General features: G+C 40.6%; 1 protein-coding gene across 1 annotated transcript in view; it reads right to left on the bottom strand.

Annotated features, from left to right (window-relative positions):
• cops5 (COP9 signalosome subunit 5) overlaps positions 1–25,174 on the bottom strand; it is a 41,040-nt gene that overhangs the window by 800 nt on the left and 15,066 nt on the right. Inside the window, exons 6-7 of the mRNA XM_080194132.1 lie at positions 20,177–20,288; positions 3,890–4,038 (exon numbers count right to left, since the gene is read on the bottom strand). Coding sequence (XP_080050258.1) covers positions 3,890–4,038; positions 20,177–20,288 — 261 coding nt within the window. The remainder of the gene's footprint in view (positions 1–3,889; positions 4,039–20,176; positions 20,289–25,174) is intronic.

Genomic DNA, 25,174 nt, shown 5'->3' with positions numbered 1-25,174 from the left:
TCATTATTTTCTCTTCCTTTTCCCTCTTTCAACAGCTTTAAGAATACCCCAAAAATTTGCAGAATAATGCACAAATTTATATTGTTCCACTTTGTCCAATAGGTAGTAAGTTTACACTCTAAAAAGAGAAATTTGGTTGTGAGATGCTGCAACTTTAACTTTTGAACTAATTCAGTTTTATATATACACAGACCAGGCTGGATTCTGTCCAGGGCTTATTGCATTTGGACATGAAGGCTTCAGTTTGGAGGCACTGGCATAGGCATAGCGATATTATTGCAGGACTAGTAAACCAGTGACCCAAGGTAATGCTCTATAGGTCCGATTTCAATTTGAATTCAATAAAAAAATGATGACCCTATGAAATCACTATCAATTGTTATAAAAATTCACCCCGTTCACTGATTTATTTTGGGAAGGAAATCTGCCGTCCTTACCTGGTCTGGCCGTCATGATATGCGAGACCCACAGCAATGTGATTGACTCTTAAATGTCTAGAATTGTACTCAAACACAATCTGTATCTTCAAGACCTGACATATCCCCCACCATACCATTTCCACCAAGCCACATATTCAACCCTGGTACAATGAAGAGTACAGGAGAGCATGCCAGGAGCAGCACCAAATATACAGCATTAGCAGCAAGTCACAGAGCTAAGCAATTTCACAACTAACTGATCAGATTTAAGTTCTGCAGTCCTGACACATTCAGCCATGAATGATGGTGGACAATTAAACAATTCACTAGAGAATGCTGCTCCACAAATATCTGCACATTAGTGTAAAAGAAAGGCTGAAGCATTTGAACAAAGAACAACACAGCATGGGAAACAGGCCCTTTGGCCCAACGAGCCCGCGCTGCCATTTCAACATTGTGAGTCCCCTCTTCCACCCATGACCCTTGTCTACACTTATGGCACTCCACATTGGAAACCAGATTGAGGGGAGACTAATTTAGGGACAATTTGTTACACCAATCAGCCTAAGAGCACATCTTTGGGGTGTGGGAGGAAACCGGAGCACCCGGAGAGAACCCACGCAAGCACGGGGAGAATGCGCAAACTCCCACAGACACTGGACCAAATCCATGTATCTGCACAGCAAACAGTGATAATCACTGAGCTGTTGTGTTGCCTATCAGCTAGTCCAATTTAAGCATACACTAACGACGTGAAGCACTAGGCTATTCTCGAAACATCCAAGAGCAGCCCTCGCACGACCCATCGCGTGTATGCCCCTTGTTGGAAAACAAGGCAGACCGAAGCATCTGTGGAATAAAAGAGAAAAACATCAATTACATGCACATCTTATGCAAACATTCAAGGGAATCCCCAGAAGCTCAAAAGTAAAACAAGTGAGCCAGAAAATATGTTGGAAGGTCCATAGGAATCAATTGATTCCCAGGGACGTCCCAAGGCTCTTGATCCTTATTTAAAACAGTGTCCTATATCCCTCCATCTCTATCCCGCTCGTGTGCCTAAGTATCCCTTAAACAACTCCAGCGTGCCTGCCTCCACCACCTTACTTGGCAATGCATTCCATACCCCCACAACCCTCTGTGTGAAAAACCTCCCTCTAACATCCGAATTATAGCTCGCCCCCCTCACCCCAAGCCCGTGGCTCCTCGTACTATTTGTTTCTAATCTAGGAAAAAGCTTACCACTGTTTACTCTATCTATACCCTTCATAATCTTATACACCTCTATTTGATCTCCCATCATTCTCCATCTTTCTAAGGAAAACAGCCCCAATTTGTCCAATCTTTCCTCATAACCCAGTCCTTCCATACCAGGCAGCATCCTGGTAAAACTCCTATGCACTCCCTCCAGGGTCTCCATGTCTTTCCGGTAGTAAGGCGACCAGAACTGGACGCAGTACTCCAAATGCGGCCTAACCAACGTTCTATACAAACGCTACAATCTTCAGCCAGAAATGCAGAGTGGACGATTGTGGTCTCCTCCTCACAGACACCAGTCTTCCGCCAATTCAATTTGCTTCATGTGGTATCAAGAAATGGCTGGAGAAAAGTGGACACTGCAAAGGCTATGGCCCCTGACAATGTTATGCAACAGTACTGAAAACTTTGCTTCAGAATTTGCCACGTCCCTAGCCAATGTGATCCAGTACAGCTACAACACTGACATCTATCCAGCAATCTGGAAAATTCTCATTGTGTCCTGTCCATAAAAGCAGGACAAAACAGTTACATTCCATCAGTCTACTCTCGATCATTAACAAAGTGATGGAAGGGGTTATCACCAGCACTATCAAGCAGCACTTGCTTAGCCATAACCAACTCACTGGCGTTTCCTTTGGGTTCTGCTAGTGTTCCTCAGCTCCTGATCTCATTACAGCCTTTGTTCAAACATGGGACAATGGAACAGAACCCAAGAGGTAAGATGAGAGTGAATGACCTTGACATTTGACTGAGTGTGGCATAATGGAGCCAAGGCAAAACTGGAGTCCACTGGTTGGAGTTACCTAACAAAAATAAAGATGGCTATGTTTGCCGGAGATGAGTCATCTTAACTCCAGGACATCACTGCAGGAGTTCCTCAGGTTTACGTCTTTGGTTCAATTAACTTCAGCTGCTACATCAATAACCTTCCTTCCATCATAAGGTCAGAAGTGGGAATGTCCGCTGATGACTGTACAATGTTCAGCACCATTTGTGACTCCTCAGATATTGAAGTAGTCCATGTCCAAATAAAGCAAGAACTAGACAATATTCAGGCTTGGGCTGACAAGTGGCAAGTAACAATAGTGCCACATAGATGCCAGGCAATGATCAGCTCCAGCAAGAGAAAATCTAACTATCGCTCCATGACATCTAATGGCATTATCATTGCTGAATCCCCCACTATCAACATCCTGAATGCTACTATTGACCAGAAACTTACTTGGACTAGCCATATAAATACTGTAGCTACAAGAGGAGGTCAGAGGCTAGGTAAGTAACTCACCTCCGAACTCTGCAAAACCTGTCCACTGTCTATATCGGCACAAGTGATGGAATATTCTCCCATTTCTTGGATGAGTGCAGCTCCAATAACACTCAGGAAGCTTGACACCATCCAAGACAAGGCAAACCACTTAAGTTAGCTCCCCATCCACAAACATTCAGTCCCTCCACCACCACACACAGTGGCAACTATAAGATACACTCCAGGAGCTCACCAAGGCGTCTTAGACAGAACCTTCCAAAACCACAACCACTGCCACTGCCACAGGACAGAGCAGCAGGTATATGGTAACATCACCACATCCAGAAGTTCCTCTCTAAGCCACTCATCATCCTTACTTGGAAACGTATCACTGTTCCTTCACTGTCACTTGGTCAAAATCCTGGAACGCCCTCACTAACAGCACATCACATGGATTACAGCAGCCCACCACCACCTTCACAAGGACAATTAGGGCTGGAAAATAAATGCTGGCCCAGGCGGAAAAGCTCACATTCTGTAAATAAATTTCAAAAAAGTATCTACTGAGTTGCAAATCGTGCTGAACATTGTGCAATCACTGAATATGCCCATTTCTGATCTTATTATGGAAGGATGGTCACTGATGAAGCAGCTGAAGATGATTGGGCTGAGAACACAACCCTAAGGACCTCCTGCAGCGATGTCCTGGAGTTGAGATAATTGACCTGAAAGTAATGAAGACAGGTTCAATTGAGGCATTTAAAAATGAATTTGACTGTTGCTTGAAAAAAATAACGTGGAACGTTATGTGGAAAGTGTAGGAGAATGGCAAGCAAATCGGGGATTTAACAAGCTGGTTTGGACAGAAGCCAAATGGATGCCTTCTGTGCTGTAAAAATTCTGAGAAAATGTATAAATAGTTTTGTGGTTAGAGCTGCAATTTAAAAGATGAATATGCCCTTACCTGTCTCGTGTAGCTTTGGCTAATTTATCTTCAGATTTTCTGTCATGGGTGTCCAAACCAAGCATAAAACTGCCTCGACCAAGCTGGGCTTCTGACTGTTCCAACTTTTCAGACAAGTCAAATACCTGTCCTGTGGTGTAATCAGCATTCTGCAGTGAAAAATGCAGTCAAGGGATTTTTATTAAGGTATTTCTCCACAGTACAGCTGGATGCTCAAATGATCTGCTACAATGTCTCCACTGATGAGGGAGTGTGATAACAATATGGCAACTTTACATGGGCATGCAGAGATGAGAATTTATAACAAAAATGTATAGCCGCAGTAGCAGCATGTATGACTTCAAATGAGGACCATTACATTTGTGCAGCCTGGTCCAAATATCCATAATCGGAACTTGTTTCACCTGACATGATCTCAAATTCCTTTATGCAACACTAAATGAGGTCAACAAATAATATACGAAAATATTACATTTCTAATAACCTAGTTTTGTTTTATATTATGAATTTACCCAAGTATTTTTTGTTAACTTAGCAGTTTTAAAATTGAGAACACACAATAAGACAATATAATACTGTACAAATAATATGTGGGGGTACACATCTACAGTGTGTATGAATGGGTTTTAACTTTAGTTAAGATTGTAAGATTTTGATAGTAGTTGTATAGGGTGGACTAACATTTATGAACTTTTAAGTTAGCCACTTTTAAAATGGTCAGACGGAATTTCTGTTAGGCATTAAACAGTCAAGGTAATTGGGGATCAGGAAAGCAGTTGAGAGAAAAGTTATACTTGATGAATTTGTGACTCCAAAGGTGCCAAGAAGTCTGAATTCAAGTGTTTTTCTGTGTTAAAGTAATGCTTCAACACCATATGCTTCAACAAACTTTAATTGATCTGTACCAGTAGGAAATCTTTATTCTTTGATATTATGATAGGAAGTGGTCACAACTATTGATCTTGCATAGCTTTAGTGTTTGGGTCTGCACGTTCTCCCTGTGTCTGCATGGGTTTCCTCCCACAGACTGAAAAACATGTGGGTTAGATATGCTGGCATATCTAAATTCTCCTTCAGTGTTCCCAATCAGGCGCCGGAGTGCAGCGACTAGGGGATTTTCACAGTAACTTCATTGCAGTATTAATGTAAGCCTACTTGTAACACCAAAAAATAAAGTTTAAACTTTGACATTAAGGGCAACATTGTCCCAAAATTGCATGGAGAGATGAAGCAGGCAAGAAAAGCTGTGTGAAACTTGCTGGTTTCACAGCTGTCTTTTCTAGCCTGCCCCATTCTGGGGGCAGTGTCAGTGAACTGCCCTGCCACATCCCTCAACATCAGTGAGCTATACTCACCCCAGCATCTGTAATGGCCATCATGACCATTTTTTGTTTTCAAAAACCAGTAGTGAATCCTGCCAGTGGGAGGACACATCTAATGATCCCTGTAGCAAGGGCATCAAACTGTATAATGATATTTAAATGAATTCAAATTCATTGAAATCTGGTTCACGTCCTTTTTGGGGGCACATCAACCCGCTTATGTTGCCAGCAAGGTGGTGCGGGCAATGATTTCAAACAGAGATCTCATCGCTGCAAACAAGCATCCTAAATGCTTGTGGACTGTTTTCTTGAATGCATTCTTATCTGTTTCTTTGCCTGTGCCTCTTTCTCTTTGTGTAATTCTTTCTGCATCAGTGTTGCCTTTCCTGTCTTTCAAGTATCAGCAACTACTGTCAGCCATGGTTCACAGTTGGCAACACAGTCACCTCTGAATCAGTTGGTTATAGGTTCAAGTCCCACTCCGGAGATATCAGCACAGAAATCTGACACTCCAGTACAGTATTGAGGGAGGTGGCATCATTGTGGTGAAACTTTAAACCAATGCTCTGCAAGCTGTGTTAGGTGGATGTAAAAAATTAATGACATTATTTTGAAGAGCAGGGAAGATATCCTCCAAGACTAATATTTATCCTTCAGTCAACACAAAAAGCTATTGGTTGTTACCAAATACTGTTTATGGGAGTTTTCTGTGCACTGACTGGCTGCCATCTTCCTACATTATTCTTCAAGACAGTGGACAGGCAATAGCAGGCATTTAAAGAACGAATAGATGAACTCCAGAAGTTGTTTATTCCTGTTTGGCACAAGAGTGCAAAGGGAATTGTGGCCAAACCATGGCTTACAGGATAATTAAAGATAGCATCAGATTCAAGGAAGAAGAATACAAATTGGCAAGAAAAAGCAATAGATCTGAGGATTGGGAACAGTTTAAAATTCAGCAAAGGAGGATCAGGTGATTGATTTAGAAGGGAAAAATAGAGTATGAAAGTAAAATAACAGGGAACATAGAAAACTGTAAAAGTTTCTACAAATATGTAAAGAGAAAAAGATTGACAAAATGAATGCAGACCCTTACAGTCAGAAACAGGAGAATACATAATCGGGCATAAAGAAATGGTTGAGAAATTAAATTTGTGCTTTACTTCAGTCTTCACAAAGAAACACATGAATAATGTACCAGAAGTGCTGAAAGAAATGTGTTTTCGTGAGGAGCTAAAGAAAATCAGCATTAGTATTGGGAAAATTGATGGGATTGAAGGTGAATAAATCTCCAAGTCCTGACAATCTTCATCCCAGAGTACTTAAAGAAGTGGCCCTGGAAATAATAGATCCATTGGTGGTTATTTTCCAAAATTCTTTGGACTCTGGACTAGTTCCTACAGATTGGAGGGTAACGAATGTAAGCCTGCTATTCAAAAAGGGAGGTAGAGAGAAAACAGGGAACTATAAACCAGTGAGTCTAATGTCGGTACTGGGAAATTGCTAGTGTCTATTATCAAGGATTTTATAACTTGAGATTTGGAAGGCAGTGGTATAATCAGACAAAGTCAACATGGATTTACAAAAGGAAAATCATGCTTGATGAAACTATTGGAATTTTTTGAGGAGATAACTACTAGGGTTGATTGAGGAAAACCGTGGATGTGGTTTATTTAGACTTTCAGAAGGTTTTCGACAAGGTCTCACATAACAGACTACTATGTAAAGTTAAAGCACGTGGGATTGCAGGTAATGTCTTGAGCTGAATAGAAAGCTGGTGAGCAGATAGGAAACAAAGAGTTGGCATAAAAGGATCTTTTTCTGATTGACCTTCAGTGATTAGTGGGGCTCTGCAGGGATCTATGCTAGGACCACAACTGTTGACATTATATATTATTAATTTGGAACAGGGAATTGGATGTATTACCTCTGAGTTTGCAGATGATACAAAATTGGGTGGAAGGGCGAGCTGTGAGGAGGATGCAGAAATGCTTCAACGTGATTTGGACAGGCATAGTGTCTTGGCATCTGTATGGCAGATGTAGTATAATGTGGATAAATGTAAGATTATCCATTAGTAATAACAGGAAGACAGATTATTATTGAATGGGTGGATACTCAATGAGACCTTGGGGTCCTCGTGCATCAGTCACTGAAAGTAAGCAAGCAGATACAGCAGACAGTAAGGAAAACAAATGAAATGTTGACCTTCATAGCAACAGGATTTGAGGATAGGGGTTATCATGATGATAATGAATGGTGAAGCAGGTATGAGTAGGCCAAATGGCCTATTCCTGCTTCTAGTTTCAATATTTCTATTTCAACAGTAACTACATTTACGAAATGCTTTTTTTGCTGTCAAGCATTTGGGAGGTTGAGGATTTGTGAAAGGAGCTATACAATTGCAAGTCATTCTTTCAAAATGAGAAATTAGGTCTTGAGGTGGTATTTGCTTTGACAATTCCATTTTTTGTAAAAACAAGAACTAATTAGGTTGGGAAAAGCTGCTCTACCTCTGTCCTTTATTTAGTATACTTATGCAGTGGTTAGCACTGCTGCTTCACAATGTGAGGGACCCAGGTTTGATTCTGGCCCAGAACGATTGTCTGTGAGGGTTTCCTCCCACAGTCTAAAGATGTGGTTAAGTGGATTGGCCATGTTAAATTACCCCTTAGTGTCCAATGATATGCAGGTTAGGTGGATTAGCCATGGTAAATGCGCAGGGTTACGGGGATAGGGCGGGGAGTTGCCAAGGTCAGATGCTCCTTCAGAATTGGTGCAGACTCATTGGACCAAATGACCTCCTTCTGCATTGTAAGGATTCTGTGAAAAAAATTCACAAAATCATTAAAGACGAAGAAGGTCATTGGGTCAAATTTGATTCATCCATTCCAAAGCATTTCTCCCACTGTAACATCCAGTTGTTCCTTGAATGATTACCTGGATTACAGCTTCAGTGTTAGAAGAGAATCTGTTCCATGTATTTATTATTCTTTGTAAATAATAAATTCCCTTTAAAAATTATAAATCTGATTGCCAGATTGAACTCGTTCTAATCTTAATTTAATGTACCATCATATTCTTTTCATCCTTGTAACCGTCTTGGATACCTTTAATAGTTCAGCATGCAGACACCACCATTTCAGATTCCGAAGCCCAAGTTACTTCAGTTTTTTCTTTATCCAAACTAGTGTTTTTTTGTTGCTGCACTACCTTCAGCTTTGTATTATCTCCCCTATGTCTCTGTGTTCAGAACTGATGCATTACCAGTGTCAGACCAGACCACTGTAGAGTTGGATTTTGACTTCCTTTAGTCTAGTCTACTGTTTTGGCAATGGAGTTCAAATTCTATGATTACAATTCCACATTGTTCCAGCATTAGTGTTTGCTACATAAGAACATAAGAAATAGGAGCAGGAGTAGGCCATCTAGCCCTTCGAGCCTGCCCTGCCATTCAATAAGATCATGGCTGATCTGTCGTGGCTCAGTTCCACTTTCCCGCCCTCTCCCCATAACCCTTAATCCCCTCTCTTATCAAGAACCCATCAACCCGCTTCTTAAAAATATTTAGCGAGGCAGCCTCCACCACTTCAACGGGCAGAGAATTCCAGAGATTCACCACCCTTTGAGTGAACAAGTTCCTCCTCAACTCCGTTCTAAACTGCCTCCCCTTTATCTTGAGGCTGTGCCCCCTAGTCCTACTGTCTTTTTTGAGCGGGAAGAGTCTCTCCACCTCTATCCTATCCATCCCATTCATCATCTTATACGTCTCAATGAGATCTCCCCTCATTCTTCTAAACTCTAACGAGTACAAGCCTAGTTTATTCAGCCTCTCCTCATAGCTCAATCCCCTCAACTCCGGTATCAGCCTAGTAAACCTCCTCTGCACTCCCTCCAGGGCCAAAATATCCTTGCGCAGGTGCGGCGCCCAAAACTGCACACAGTACTCCAGCTGCGGCCTCACCAATGCCCTATACAGCTGCAGCAAGACCTCCCTACTTTTATATTCAATCCCCCTCGCTATGAAGGCCAGCATCCCATTCGCCTTCCTGACCACCTGCTGCACCTGCAAGCTGGGTTTTTGCGACTCATGCTACTGCTTACTATTATAAGTATTAGGATTCGTAACCTCTTGGCTAAATCATGGAGTATTTGCATCACACGTTTTCTCTCCTATGTGCAATACTTTGTAATACCTACGCAGTTATATCTAACTCATTTTATAATATGAGCTACTTCTTCCTCTGGTTCATTAATTTTCCTACTTTGGCATCAAGACTTGATCAGTGTGAGTCAGTCATTTATGTGAGGAATAAGAATTAGCAGTGGTCCCACAATGGTTTTGAGGCAGGAATGGAGATGGGCAATTTAGAAATGCTAGGGTGTGATCTTGGTGATGGAGCAGACAAGTAGTCAAAAGCTCACCTCAGGGTCAAATATGACACCCAGCTTGTAAACAGTCTAGCTCAGCCCCAGATGGAGAGGGAACAGAGTTTGTGGCAGGTACCAAAGAAAATGCTTCGGTCTTCCCAAAACTGTACATTAGATAAGCAGTATTACTAATCAGAAACAAATTGAGACGATGAGGAGGTACAGCTGTGTTGTCAATGTACATACTAAGGGGCAGCATGTATATGAAAAATAGGAGAGGACCTTTGGGGTTCAAGAGATAATGGTGTAGGAGCAGGAAAATAAGATTTTGCAGACAATTCTCAGGCTACAGCTAGATATACCTTTCATTCTAGATATACTGGAAAGGCCTTTTATCAGAAATCCATTGGTCTGAAAAGTTAACTTTGTTTCTCCCACCACAGATGCTGCCTGACCCAAATATTTCCAGCAATTCTGTTTGTACTACAGTTAAGAATGAAACCAGTCGAGGGAAATCATACCTAGCTGGACGAAGGAGGAGATGCATTGTATACGGTGTGATAAATCAAATTATGTAACAACATGGATAGAGGATTGGTTAACTAACAGAAAGCAAAAGATTGGTGATAAATGGGTGTTTTTCTGGTCGGTGTGACTAGTGGTGTGCCTCAGGTATCAGTGTTGGGATCACAACTGTTTACAATTTACATAGATGATGAGGAGTTAGGGACCAAGTATAGCGTGTCAAAGTTTGCAGATGACACTAAGATAAGTGGTAGAGCAAAGTGTGCAGAGGACACTGAAGTCTGCAGAGGAGTATAGATAGTTTAAGCGAGTGAGCAAGGGTCTGGCAGATAGAGTACAATGTTGGTAATGTGAGGTCATCCATTTTGGTAGAAACTACAGCAAGATGGACTATTATTTAAATGCTAAAAAATTGAAGCATACTGCTGTGCAGAGGGACCTGGGTGTCTTTGTGCATGAACTGCAAAAGGTTGGTTTGCAGGTGCAGCAGGTAATTAAGGAGGCCAATGGAATTTTGTCCTTCTTGCTAGACGGATGGAGTCTAAAAACAGGGAGGTTATGTTGCAGCTGTATAAGGTGCTGGTGAGACCACATCTGGAGTTCTGGATACAGGTTTGGTCTCCCTACTTGAGAAAGGATGTACTGATACTGGAGGTGGTGCAGCAGAGATTCACTAGGTTGATTCCAGAGTTGAGAGGGTTGGCTCATGAGGGGGAACTGAGTAGACTGGGACTATATTCATTGGAATTTAGAAGAATGAAGAAGGATCTTACAGAAATGTATAAAATTCTGAATAGATGAGATAGAAGCAGGGAGGTTGTTTGCAATGGAAGGTGAAAATAGAACTAGGGGGCATAGCCTCAAAAATAAGGAGAAACAGATTTAGGATTGAGTTGAGGAGGAACTTCTTCACCAAAAGGGTTGTGAATCTGTGGAATTCCCTGCCCAGTGATGCAGCTGAGGCTACCTTGTTGAATGTTTTTAAGCAAAGATGGATAGATTTTTGAACAGTAAAGGAATTAAGGGTTATGGTGAGCAGGTGGGTAAGCGGAGCTGAGTCACGAAAAGATCAGCCGTAATTTTATTGAATAGTGGAGTAGGCTTGAGGGACCAGATGGCCTACTTCTGGTCCTTATTCTTATGTTTTTATTTCAAAGATTGTGGAGCCCCGCCACCATCCAATAAAAGCTTGTGGACATCGAAGTCTTTTTTGTGGTTGAGCAAAATCTTACTACAAGACTGGTTAGGAATCCTTTAACAGACACTAGTCTGGCCATGTTCCATTGAGTGGAAGTTGGAGGATGCGCAGCACTATCAGTCACAATTATATCTGGTCCTACATATGTCATAGGATTCCAGTTGAAATATTTCCACTTACAGCAAGTCTTATTTTGCCTCTACTTCTGATCTGCCATACAAGTAACAGAAATTGATGGGAAACACTTTGAAATCTTCCAATATTCAAGTTCTTAACAATTTCAAGTCAGTAACGTAATTCTTAAATATTACAGGAATACAACCATTATATAAAAGAAACACAAGTTACATGGAATTAAACAGTGAAAAATTACAAAGTATCATAGCAGCTTAAACAACACTGCAATAATTTAACAGTTGGTAGCTTAGCAACTTCACCCTCATGCCTTTATCTCCAATACTACTGAACAAAGTATCAAGTACATAAATTTATCTTCAATTTTGCCAACTATGAAATATTCCATCTGCCACAATTCAACTATACATCTATAAACATTCATGCAGCCATTCCTTGCTAAGGAAATTTGGCACATCCACTACGGCTCTCAACAACTTTTATAAATGCATCATAGAAAATATTCTTTCTGGTTGTATCACAGCTTTGTATGGCTCCTGCTCTGTCCAAGACTGTAAGTAACTACAAAGGATCGTGAACGAAACCCAGCCCATCACACAAACCAGCCTCCCATCCATTGATTCTGTCGACACTTCCCGCTACCTTGGAAAAGAACATAAGAACATAAGAAATAGGAGCAGGAGCCCTTTCAGCCTGCCCCGCCATTCAATAAGATCATGGCTGATCTGAAGTGGCTCAGTTCCACTTTCCTGCCTTCTCCCCATAACCCTTAATTCCCTTGCCTACCAAAACCTATCTACCCGTGTCTTAAATATATTTAGCGAGGTAGCCTCCACCACATCAACGGGCAGAGAATTCCAGAGATTCACCACCCTTTGAGTGAAGAAGTTCCTCCTCAACTCCGTTCTAAACTGCCCCCCCCACCCCCTTATCTTGAGGCTGTGCCCTCTAGTCCTGCTGTCCTTTCTGAGCGGGAAGAATCTCTCTACTTCTACCCTATCCATCCCCTTCATTATTTTATACGTCTCTATAAGATCCCCCCTCATCGTTCTAAACTCCAACGAGTACAAACCCAGTCTAGTCAGCCTCTCTTCATAGTCCAACCCCCCATCTCCGGTATCAGCCTAGTGAACCTCCTCTGCACTCCCTCCAAGGCCAAAATATCTTTGCGCAAGTGCGGCAACCAAAACTGCACACAGTACTCCAGCTGTGGCCTCACCAGTGCCCTGTACAGTTGCAGCATGACCTTGCTGCTTTTATATTCAATCCCCCTCGCTATAAAGGCCAGCATCCCATTTGCCTTCCTGATCACCTGCTGCACCTGCAGGCTGGGTTTTTGCGACTCATGCCCAAGGACCCCCAGGTCCCTCTGCACCGTAGCATGCTGCAGCTTTTCGCCCTTTAAATAGTAATCCCTCCTACTATTATTCCTGCCAAAGTGGATAACCTCACACTTGCTAACATTGTACTCCATCTGCCAGGTCCTCGCCCACTCGCTTAGCCTATCTAGATCCCTCTGCAGACTTTCCACACCCTCCGCACAATTTGCTTTTCCACTTATCTTTGTGTCATCAGCAAATTTCGACACCCTACACTCAGCCCCCTCCTCCAGATCATCTATATAAATGGTAAATAGTTGAGGCCCCAGCACCGATCCCTGCGGCACTCCACTAGTCACCAACCGCCAATCAGAATAGCACCCACTGATACCAACTCTCTGCCTCCTATTAGACAACCAATCCTCTATTCATGCTAACACCTTACTCCCAACTCCATGCCCCCTAACATTCTGAAGCAACCTTTTGTGCGGCACCTTATCAAATGCCTTCTGAAAATCGAGAAACACCACATCCACCGGTTCCCCTCTGTCTACCGCACTAGTCACATCCTCATAGAATTCCAATAAATTCGTCAGACATGACTTCCCCTTAACGAATCCATGCTGTGTCTGCTCTATCAAACAATTCTTCTCAAGGTGCCTCGCTATTTCTTCTTTGATGACGGATTCAAGCATTTTTCCCCACAACAGTCGTTAAACTAACCGGCCTATGATTCCTTGCCTTTTGCCTGCTACCCTTTTTAAACAGTGGCGTAACATTAGCCGTTTTCCAATCTTCCGGCACTTCCCTGGAATCCAGCGAGGTTTGGAAAATAATCATTAAGGTATTGACTATCACCTCTGCCATTTCCTTCAGAACCCTGGGATGCATTCCATCCGGTCCTGGGGACTTGTCCACCATCAGTCCCACTAGTCGATCAAGCACTGCCTCTCTAGTGACAGTGATTGCATTCAGGCCCTCAACTCCTACCATCCTCCTATCTTTAATACCCGGCAAACTATTCGCGTCCTCCTCCATGGAGACCGAGGCAGCAAACTTATTTAAGGCCTCAGCCATTTCCTCATCCCCCACCACTAAATCCCCCCTCCCATCCTCTAAGGGTCCAACATTCACCCTAGCCAGCCTCCTCCTCTTTATATATTTATAAAAACTCTTACTATCCTTTTTTATATTTAGTGCTAGTTTAGCTTCATAGTCTATCCTTCCTTTCTTTATCATCTTCTTCGTCAATCTTTGTTGATTTTTAAACCTCTCTCAATCTTCTACTGGCCCACTACTTTTAGCCACTCTAAACGCATCAGCTTTTAATTTAATACTTTCCTTTAATTCCTTCGACAACCACGGCTGATTATCCCTTCTCCTACGCTCCTTCTTTACCATCGGAATAAATTTCTGCTGAGCACCGAAAAAGATCTCCTTAAAGATCCTCCACTGTTCCTCAGCAGTCCTACTGACCAATCTGCGCCCCAGCATAAAAACAGCCAGCATAATCAAGGACCACCCCACACATCGTGGACATATTCTCTTCCATCTTCCCTATTTCTTATATTCTTATCTTCTCAAAAAAGATAAAAAAGTGAGGTAATGTACCAACTGACTGAAGAACAGCTTCTTTCCTGCTGCCATCAAACTTTTGAATGGACCTACCTTTTTTAAGTTGATTTTTCTCTACACCCTAGCTATGACTGAAACACCACATCTTGCACCGTCTCTTTTCCTTCTCCATATACAGTATGCTTTGTATAGTGCGCAAGAAACAATACTTTTCACTGTACACTAATACATGACAATAATAAATCAAATCAGATTTAAAATTCACCTATCTGACTTTATCACCCTATTTAATGAACAGGTCTCATTTTTTGAGGAGGAAAAGGGAATTTTATCACCTTTCAATGTGATCAAGTCAGAGTTGTTGGTTGGAATTCTGTGGCTGGTCATGCTGGCATGGTGTGACATCAATGGAAATTCCCATTGACAGTGCCGGGACCAGAGAATCCTGCAGCTAGCAAACAACATGCCACTCCCGCCTGCAAGAAACACGCGGCTGGGAGGCCAGAAAATCTTGCTCGTTAGGTCACAAAAGGAGGCCATTTGGCTCACTGTGTGCACACTGGTTCTCCAAACGAGCATCACAATTTAGTGTCATTCCCCTGTCTTTTCCCCATATTGCTGCACATTATTTGAATAGAAACAATCATCTAATACCCTCTAATTATCTAAAGCCCTCGAGTGCCTCAGTTGAACCTTCCACCCCCATATTTCCAGACGCCAATAATTCATGTGAAAAGAATTCTTGCATTTGCTGCTTTTGTAAATCACTTAAAATTTCTGCCCTCTCATTCTTGACTCTGTTATGAGTCATCTCTGTGCAGCCCTCTCATGATCTTAAACATCTCCATCAAATCTCCTCTTAGCTGCCTTCTCTCTAAGGAGAACAGTCCTAATCTCTCCAATCTGTCCTCATAACTGAAGTCTCTCATCTCTGGAAACATTCTTGTAAACTTCTTGTAAATTCAGTTTCAGGGTAAGAAAGTGGAGTCCCACACTAGCGTTCTTGAATTAAACAAAGGAAATTACATCAGCATGAAGACAGATTTGGCCCGAGTAGAGTGGGCAGGAGGGCTAAAAGGTAGGACAGCGGATGAACAATGGCAGTTATTTAAGGAGATACTCAAGTCCTCACAACTGAAATATATCCCAGTGAGAAAGAAAGATGGTAAGGGGGTAAAAATCATCCATGGCTAAACAAGGAAGTCAAGGACAATATAAAGACAAAAACTAAGTTATACATATTGTAAAGGCCAGTGGCAGGATAGAAATTGGGAAACTTCCAAACATAAATAAAGAGATACTAAGAGAGCCAAGGTAAATTATGAAAGAAAACCAGTATAGAATATCAAGAAGGATTGCAAAAACTTCTATAAGTATATAAAAGGCAAGAGAGTTGCTAGGGTGAATGTCAGTCCCTTGGAAGATGAAACCAGAGAGTTAATACTAGGGAACACTGAAATGGCAGAGATGCTAAATCAATACTTTGTCTCAGTTTTCACACTGGCAGACACTTGTACCATTCCTATAGGAACAAGCAAGTCACAGGTAATAGAAAGGGTAGAAGTTACAACAAACATTGTTTGGGAAAAGATACTCAGCAAACTATTGAGATTGTGGGTAGATAAGTTGCCCAGGCTTGATGGCGTACATCCTGGTGTATTAAAAGAAGTGGTGACAGAGATAGTGGACCCACTGGTTATAATATTTCCTGGACACAGGGAAGATTCCAATGGATTGGAAAAATGCTAATGTAATTCCCTTATTCAAAAAGGAGGGAGGCAAAATGTGGGAAATTACAGACAAGTTAGTTTAACATTGTTGGGAAAATGTTAGAACTCGGAGTAATACATTAGCTTGGAAAGGTAACTGGCTGATGGACTGAAGACAGTCGGGATAAATGGGTTTTTTTCTGGATGGCAAGTAGCAACTAGTGGGGTGCCACAGGGTTCAGTCCTTGGGCCCCAGTTACTTACAATCTATATTAACAACTTGGATAGAGGGATAGAAGGCTCTATAGCCAAATTTGCAGATGATACAAACATAGGCAGGACAGTGAGTTGCAATGAGGAAATATGGACCGTAGAAATGGATAAAGATAGGTTAGGAGAGTGGGCCAAACGTGGCAGATGGAGTTTAACGTGGATAAGTATGAGGTATGCATTTTGGTCGTAAAGATGGGAAGGCGACTTATCTAAATGGGGAGAGACTTCGGGGTGCTCCGGTGCAGAGGGATCTGGGTGTCCTCATTCATGAGTCACAGAAAACTAGTATGCTGGCACAGCAGATAATAAAGAATTCAAATGGAATGTTGGCATGTACAGCTAAAGAAATACACTACAAAAGGTAAGGTAACAAAGTATTGTTGCAACTGTACAAGGCATTGGTGAGGATGCACCTGAAGTATTGTGCACAGTTTTGGTCCCCTTTTTTGAGGAAAGATGTAGTGACATTAGAGGCAGTTCAGAGAAGATTCACTAGATTAATTCCAGAGATGAGGGGTTTGCTGTATGAAGAGAGATTGAACAGTTTAGGCCTACACTCTCTGGAATTTAGAAGAATGAGGGGAAATCAAATTGAGGTATACAAGATGATAAAAAGGTATGGATAAAGTAGATATGGAACGGATGCTTCCTTTTGTGGATCATTCTAGGAAGAGGGGTCATAGTCTTAAGGTAAGGGGTAACACATTTAAAACAGAGTTGAAGATAAACTACTTCTCCCAAAGGATTGCGATTGTGTGGAATTCGTTACCCCAAAGTGCGGTGAATGCTAGGACAGTGAGTAAATTGAAGGAGGAGTTAGACAGATTGGTAATGGGTTGAAAAGTTACGTGGAGAAGGTAAGAAAATAGGGATGAGTAGCATATCAGCCACGATCGAATGTTGGAGTGGACTTGATGGGCTAAATGACCCAATTCTGCTCCTATATCTTATGAACTTGTAAACCTTTTCTGCAGTCCCTCCAATACATTCATATCCGTCGCTGCGTCAAAATCCTGGAGATCCTTCCCTAATAACAGTGGGTGTACCTACACCACATAGTTTAAAAAGCCTCCTGAACTGCTGCAGTCTATCACCTTCTCAAGGGCAATTAGGGATGAGCAATGAATGCTGGCATAGTAGTGATGCTCACATCCCATGAATGAATTTTCAAAAAAATAGAATTATGCAGGATTGCAAGTATTTTTGTTTTATCTACTTTTGTAGACACTGTACCTTGAGCCTGTTTATGCACAATTGGGCTGCCATTGTAGCAGATGAAATAACAACAATAATACTTTAATTATTCTAGAAAATAACAAAGATCGATGTGTGAATTTGATACAAATTGTCAATCTTCATAGTCCTATGCCTGAACTGACCTTGAGAAACAGTTTTGATCCCAATCAGGTAACAATTAATTTCCTAAAAGACAGTTTCACAAGTATCAGATTCATGGGGCCTAGAAGACTCTGGGATAAAAGAAAAACAACAAAATACTTTAAAAAAAAGGACAGGATTTTCCTTTTTTATGGAAGAATAAAAATAGAAATAATTTAGAAGAATGTTGAACAATTTGTTTTCATTTATATAGATGCAAGAGCAATTAAGATAATCCTAGTAATTTAATAGCTTTAATAATACATGCTGATACCCTGCATTGTGTATGCAGAGTCAAGGCCAAGTAGTTTCCATGCAAAGCAGGGTTGAGGCAATGGGATAACTGAACATACCTTACAAATTTAATTCAATCTCCATTTTCAAGCAATAGATTCTGTCCTTGGTTTTATATTTTAATTATTGTTTTCTATTTCCAGCGTTATAATAGAAACTTTAATTATCATTTCACTATGGTGATGAAGCATCTTAATTGGCAGGAGGATATCATTATGGCATGACCAGACTGCACTATAACTGCATTTTTATGGCAAAAACAACAAAAAAAGCACACCAAGGATTTCTGAATATATTACCAGTAGATCTCCTATGGCATTGCACCCATAGTCAAGGATTCACTGATTTACAAGAGTATTTATGTCTTGTAAAGCTTCTGGTATGCAATGAACAAAAACATGGTATTTGATAAAATCAAGGAATTCAGAAATTTTACTGGCACTTTGGAGAACTGACTCTCAATTCTCTCCATTACTATGTGGCATATATACATATTACATATAAATAATTTTCTATATTTGCCTATTTCAATTTAAATGTCATAGTTTCATACAGTAAGGCTTTAAGGAAGTTGTACTACAATATGACCTTTAGCAGTTCTGGACATGAGCAATTAGAATCAGAATGGTTACAGCACCAAATGAGGCCCTTCTGCCAGTCAAACCCATGTCAATGTTCTGTAAGAAAAATGTAGCTAATTCCACTCCTCACTCTTCCTCCGTTGCCCTGCATTTTTCCACCCTTCACACTGTTTAATATATTCCCTTCTGAAAGCCACAACTGAGATAAGTTGTAGTTAGATAATTCCTGCACTCAAGTAGAAATGCAAACTGTAAACAGCTGGGACAGAATTGGGGATACAATCCTGGAGTTTCACAGTAAAGCAAAGAGGCTAACTGGGCAATGTTGTGCCAAATTTTCTTTTAGAATTCTGATTTGCTTTGATTTATTGTCACATGTATTAGCACATAGTGAAAAGTATTGTTTCTTTTCAGAGCATACCGTTCATACAGAAAGAAACAGGAGAGTTTTAAATTATCTTGCACAGGCCATGCATGCAGGACAGCTTAAAGGAGCCCATTCATGTGCGGCCTCTGCAGGGACTTTTGGATTGTTGCACAGCGTACAAAGAACATTGCTGCTGGGGTTTAGAATCTTTGTGAAGCGACAAGTTAACATAAGCAAAACTCATAATATATGTGGATGTTAGAAACATGACAATGAAGAACCGATGGCATAAAATCAGATTGTATGGATAGGAGATCTATGTAGACCTAAGATTTGCAATAAGTATTTATTTTAAAAAGACAACATATAAAAGTTAAAGTAACTAAAAATAAATATGGACAACAACCTTGTGACCCAACTGAAGAAAGAAAGCGAGATGGCAAGAATATGAAGAATTGTACGTTAAAGAGGGAAAGCCAGTTAACGCTGAAATATGGAAGGAAGAGGATGTGGAAATTGATTGTATGGGTCTTTAATTCTGAGTATGAAGTGACGGTTACAAAAATTAGTTCAGGAATGAAAGGCCACAATGTTGGTAAGATTCCAGCAGAATTAATTAAAACCACAGGAGAGGAAGGAACAAATAAACTCCAATTTCCAGCATTAGCAGCATTTTGCTTTTATAACAAATGAACTCATTAATTTCTATAAAACCAATAGCTGAAAGAGGGTGATTTTAATCAAAATAAAGATTCTGAGAGAAAATCATTTTTCTGGAAGAGAAGCTAAATACCAGGCTACGTGCTGATTTTCATTTTAATTTGATTCAACAAGCTTCAAAATTACCTACAAGGTGTTTAAGAGCAAAGTTGTGGGCGCACGCGTGCACAGGAGAGGTGTGGATGCACACACACGCAAAAAAGGCCACTCCTCTCTTTGGTCTGTGTTAGGAGGAGAAAAACAAAATCCAACAAGTTTTTCTCTACTTCACTCCAAGGTCAGGTTGGAACTGGATTATTTTTTGGTACCATTTACACTATAATCTTGGTCTCAGCCTGTCCAAATGCCACTATTGTAATGTAAGTGCATGCCACGTCTACATTTTTGGTTTGCTGTTCACAATTTGCAAGAATGTTTTTTTTTCTGCAAAGGTAATACTGTACCTTAAAGAGAGATAACCTTTACTTGCTGCCTTCATCATCACCTCAAATTAAATCAATTCAGAATGGTAGAGAACTCACTGTGAGGAGGCTTGATGAACTGAGCGTGTTCACCCAATACTTGTTCCATAGAAGTTCAAGTAGTTTACGATCCAGAGATGATTTAAAATAAGTAACCTCAAGGGCATAATACCTAAAGAAAAATAAATCCTTCAGATTACAATCAAAAAAATGTTCTTATTGTATATAATCTGTAATAGTGTGCTCACTGGGATTTGAAATACTGTTCATTATAATTCAATCTTCCTGCATTGGCTATTAGTGTTCACAAAGAAGCAATGGACTTGCTACAATCACCATCAAAACTGCTTTGCATTGAATGCCAGTGTAAAGTAAAATATATTTGTCAAAATTCAGCAGCCTACACATCAACAAAGCAGTAACTTCATCATGGTCCAGTAAAGGTCCACATCAGGATTTGAACTCATAATACAGACAACAATCCAGGCAGAGATGCCACTTGTTGATAAAGACATTACATGAAGACCTTATTCGCTGTTGCTCGAGTAGTCCATATGTTACATTATAAATCATTTTGAAGAACGGGAACAGTTTTTCAGTGTCCTGGAAAACACTTCTCCTTCAATCAAATTTATTTTCTGTCATTGGAACACTTTTGCCACGTAATTACTGCTGAATTTACTTACCTGCTAGTCAATAAACTTTTGTTGGATGCACGTTGAGGTCTGCTCACCTATTAAATTGTACATGATGATGACAGCTAATAAATGGAATAAAATTACATAAACTTTTAGTTCAGTCTACATATGCAGTTAGGAACAACTGTTGTCTTGAGGTGATGTAGAGAAAATCGTGGTGTTGGACACCAATGCATTTTAATAAAATGAGGTATTTCTGTGCAGTATAAGGTAAAAACCTTGTACCTTAAGAGATACAAAATCAATCTACAATACTTGAGACAGCATGTAATTAATTACGGTCTAACAAATGTGTATTTGCATTACATTTTTAAAATATGGATATGGATAAAAGTATGACAAACATGGAAACAGATAAGAATGTAGTGTGTGCAAATAATAGCTTTATTACATATATTCAAAAACTTAGATCTGCATGCGCTTTCCTTAAACTTACCATATCTACATATACAGTGGAACCGCCCAGCAAATAGAATAGTTACAGCATCCCTTGAATCATGGTGCTTTCAGGTCTCTGCTTTGTAACTCGCTGGCCCTTAACTTGTACTGCAGAGACTTTGATAGTCTAATTAGCTGTTACTCAAACTGTTATATTTTGCTACTTGGTTATTAAAATCCAATTTTAAAATAGAGGCCAAATTAAACTCTGTGCCTCGGTTTAATTTTTTAAAATTATTTAATTACAAGACAACATCAATGGCAAAGCCTGTATTTATTGAGCAGTGCCTACTGCCATGAAAAGTTGGAATTTATTGAACTACTGCAGTCCTTATGGTATTGCTACACTATAATGCTGTCAGGAAAGAAGTTCCAGGATTACGATCCAGCAAATGAAGGAATGGTGTACATCTCCAAGTCAAGGAAGTGTGAGACTCAAAGTGCTTGCAGGTCATAATGTTTCCATGCATCTGCTGCCTTTGCTCTTCTAGGTCATGGGTTTAGGAAATGCCAAAGAAACTTTAGCAAGTTAGAAACATACAAATTAAGAGCGAGGGTAGGCCATTCAGCCTCTCAAGGCTGCTCTGTCATTTGATAAGATCGTGGCAGATCTGATTGTGGCTTGAACTCTACTTTCCAGTCAATCGCCTATTCTCTTTGACTCCCTTGTCTATCAAAAACCTATCTAACTTAGCCTGAAACATATTCCATGACCCAGCCTCCACTGCACACTGGAGAAGTTTCATGGACTAACAACACCCTGACAGAAAACAAAATCTCATCTCAACTTTAAATAGGAAACCCCTTAGTTTTGAAACTGTGTCCCCTAGTTCTAGTTTCTCCCACAAGGCGAAACATCAACTCAGCATCCAATCCATCAAGCTCCATCAGGATCTTGTATGTTTCAATACAATTAACTTTAATTTCTCTAAACTCCAATGACTACAGGCCCTCCCTTTTCTCATAAGATTAACTCATCAGGAATCAGTCAAGTGAAACATCCCTGAATTGTTTCCAATGTTATTATGTATTTTCTCAAGTGCAGCAAGTCCTCATTTAATGTTGTTTCACTTTGTCAATAAAATAGTGTCAGTATGTCTATTTAACTTTTTAAACACCATTTGCCATAGGCTTCCTCTTCTGTGGCCTACCTACTTACAAAACCTATTTTCCATCCCTCCCACCTTTGGCACCTCTTCCACTTGCTGCCACCCTTGCTCCCTGGCCATTCTTCCCACCCTCTATTCCTGCTTTAGGGTATGTTCTTCTTTTCCTGACTGCTTGCTCCACTCAAATCTTCTCTAACTTTGTCTGTACTTAACTCCTGGACACCATCTTGTGGCAGGGGTTGTTTAGTGCAGGTTTTGAAACTTGAGCTGATAACTGAACTGACCAAGCCCTACCATGAGATGGAGCCTGGTCAAAGTACTCTTATAGGAAGCATCTTTTTTGTATATGGTACTGTATTTACTATACATTTAGTGATGTATTTTGTTTTGCTAGTTAGTTCAGTTAGGAAAGCACAATGCTACACATGTATGGGATAGTTTAGTAACAAGTAATGTTCAGTAATAATTTTTTAAAATTAATTTGTGGAAGGTGGGTGTCGCTGGTTTGGCCAGCACTTACTGCCCATTTCTAGTTGCCCTTGAGAAGGTGGTGGTCATCTGTTTTTTTGAGCCGCTGCAGTCCCTGAGATGTAGGAACATCTACAGTGCTAGTAGGGAGGGAATTCCAGGAATTTGACCAGCGAGAATGAAGAAACAGCAATATATTTCCAAGGCAGGATGTTGAGTGTCTTGTAAGGGATCCTGTCAGGTATCTGCTGCAGTTTCCTTCTAGATGGCAGTGGTTTTGGAAAGTGCTGTTAAGGAACTGTGATGAGTTCTTGCAATACATCTTGTAGATGGTACACATAGCTGCTACTGATAATAGGTACTGGAGGGATTGAATTTTTGTGGAAGGGGTAACAATTAAGTGGGCTTCTTTGTCCTGAATGGCGTCAAGTTTCAAGTGTTATTTAATATTGCAAAATCCAATGTGTCCTAGCACATGAGTCTCAATAAGTTAGTTTGCAAATGGAACGCTTTTTGCAAGGAAAATGGAAGGCTTATTGCAAGGAAAATGAATATAAAAGTTGGGAGCTAAACTCCTCCATGCAAGTGAAGAGTATTCCATTACATTCCTGACTTGTGCTTGTAGATGTTGGACAGGCTTTCGGGATTCAGTTGAGTCTCTTGCTGCAGGATTCCCAGCCTTTGACCTGCTCTGGTAGCCATAATATTATATGACTAGTCCAACTCAGTTCCTGATCAATGGTAACACCCAAGATGTTAACAGTACGGGCCTCAGTGATGGCAATGCCATTTAAGGGGCGATGGTTAGATCCTGTCTTGTTGGAGATGGTCATTGCCTGGCACGAATGTTACTTGCCACTTATCAGGCTTGCTGCATTTGGACGTGGACTGCTTCAGTATCTGAGGAGTCGTGAATGATACTGAATATTATACAGTCATCAGCGAACAGCCCCACTTCTGACCTTATAATGGATGGAAGTCATTGATGTAGCAGTTGAAGGTGGTTGGGCAAGGCCTGAGGAATTCCTGCAGTGATGTCCTAGAGCTGAAATGATTGACTTAGTATTTCAACGTATATTGGAAATTTCTTGCCCAGAAAAGGCAAGAAGGCGGCACGGTGACACAGCGGTTAGCACTGCTGACTCACAGCGCCAGAGTCCTGGTTCGAATCCCGGCTTGGGTCATTATCTGTGTGGAGTTTGCACATTCTTCCCGAATCTGCATGGGTTTCCTCTGGGTGTTCCTGTTTCCTTCCACAGTCCAAAGATGTGCACAGTAGGTGGATTGGCCATGTTAAATTGCCCCTTAGTGTCAAAGGGATTAGCTAGGATAAATGCATGGGGTTATGGGGATAGAGCATGGGTAGGATTGTGGTTGGTGCAGACTCGATGGGTTGAATGATTTCCTTCTGCACTATAGGATTTTATGATTCTATGATTTATGAAAAAATAAAGGAACCCACTCTGGCTTTAGTATTGATTCTTATGGAAACTTATGACTCACTTAAAGTTGTGATTCTCAGGAGCACAACTACAACTATTGTAAGAAAGTCAAAACTTTACACAGGTCTCTAGATATGGTCCCACTATCGCCCTGTATAATTGTACTAAATCTTCCCTACTTTTATATTCCATTTTCCTGGCAATAAACATTCCATTTGCAAATTAACTTTCTGAGATTCGTGCGCAAGGATACTGATATCTCTGTTCTGATCAGGTTTTGCAGTATTTCTCCATTTAAATAATATGCTACTTTTCTACTCTTCCTGCCAAAGTGAACAAGCTCACATTTTCCCACATTATGCTCCATTTGTCAATTTTTCTGCCCATGCCCTCCTCATAATTTACTTTCTTACCTATCTTTGCATCATCTGCAAATTAAGCAACCATATGTTTGGTCTCTTCATCCAAGTCACTTATATAGTTTGTAAATAGAGGAAGCTCCAAAACTGACCCTTGTGGCACTCCACTGGTTACAGTTTAACAGCCTACAAAAGACTCATTTATCCCTACTCTCTACTTTCTGTTAGTCAACCAATCCTCTATCCATGCTAATATATTATCCCTTATACCCCTGAGCTCTTATTTGCACAGTAACATTTGATGTAGCACCTTTTCAAAATTCGTTTGCAATCCAAGTTTACCAAGTCTACATGTCCCCCTTTATCCACATTCATTTATTAGATTTCTTAGAGAAAGTAACAAGTAGTCAAAAATGATTTTACTTTTGCAGACTCATATTGACGTGTCATAATTTCATTAAGATTTTCTAAGTGCTCTGCTATAACCACTTAATACTAGATTCTAGCATCTTCTCAATGACAGATATTACGTTAATTTGATGCT

This window comes from Carcharhinus amblyrhynchos, chromosome 8, assembly GCF_965287045.1.
Source record: "Carcharhinus amblyrhynchos chromosome 8, sCarAmb.v2.hapA, whole genome shotgun sequence".
In the NCBI taxonomy this organism is placed as follows: domain Eukaryota; kingdom Metazoa; phylum Chordata; class Chondrichthyes; order Carcharhiniformes; family Carcharhinidae; genus Carcharhinus; species Carcharhinus amblyrhynchos.
Note: the sequence above shows the minus strand (reverse complement) of the source record. Positions and strands in the feature narration are given on the sequence as shown.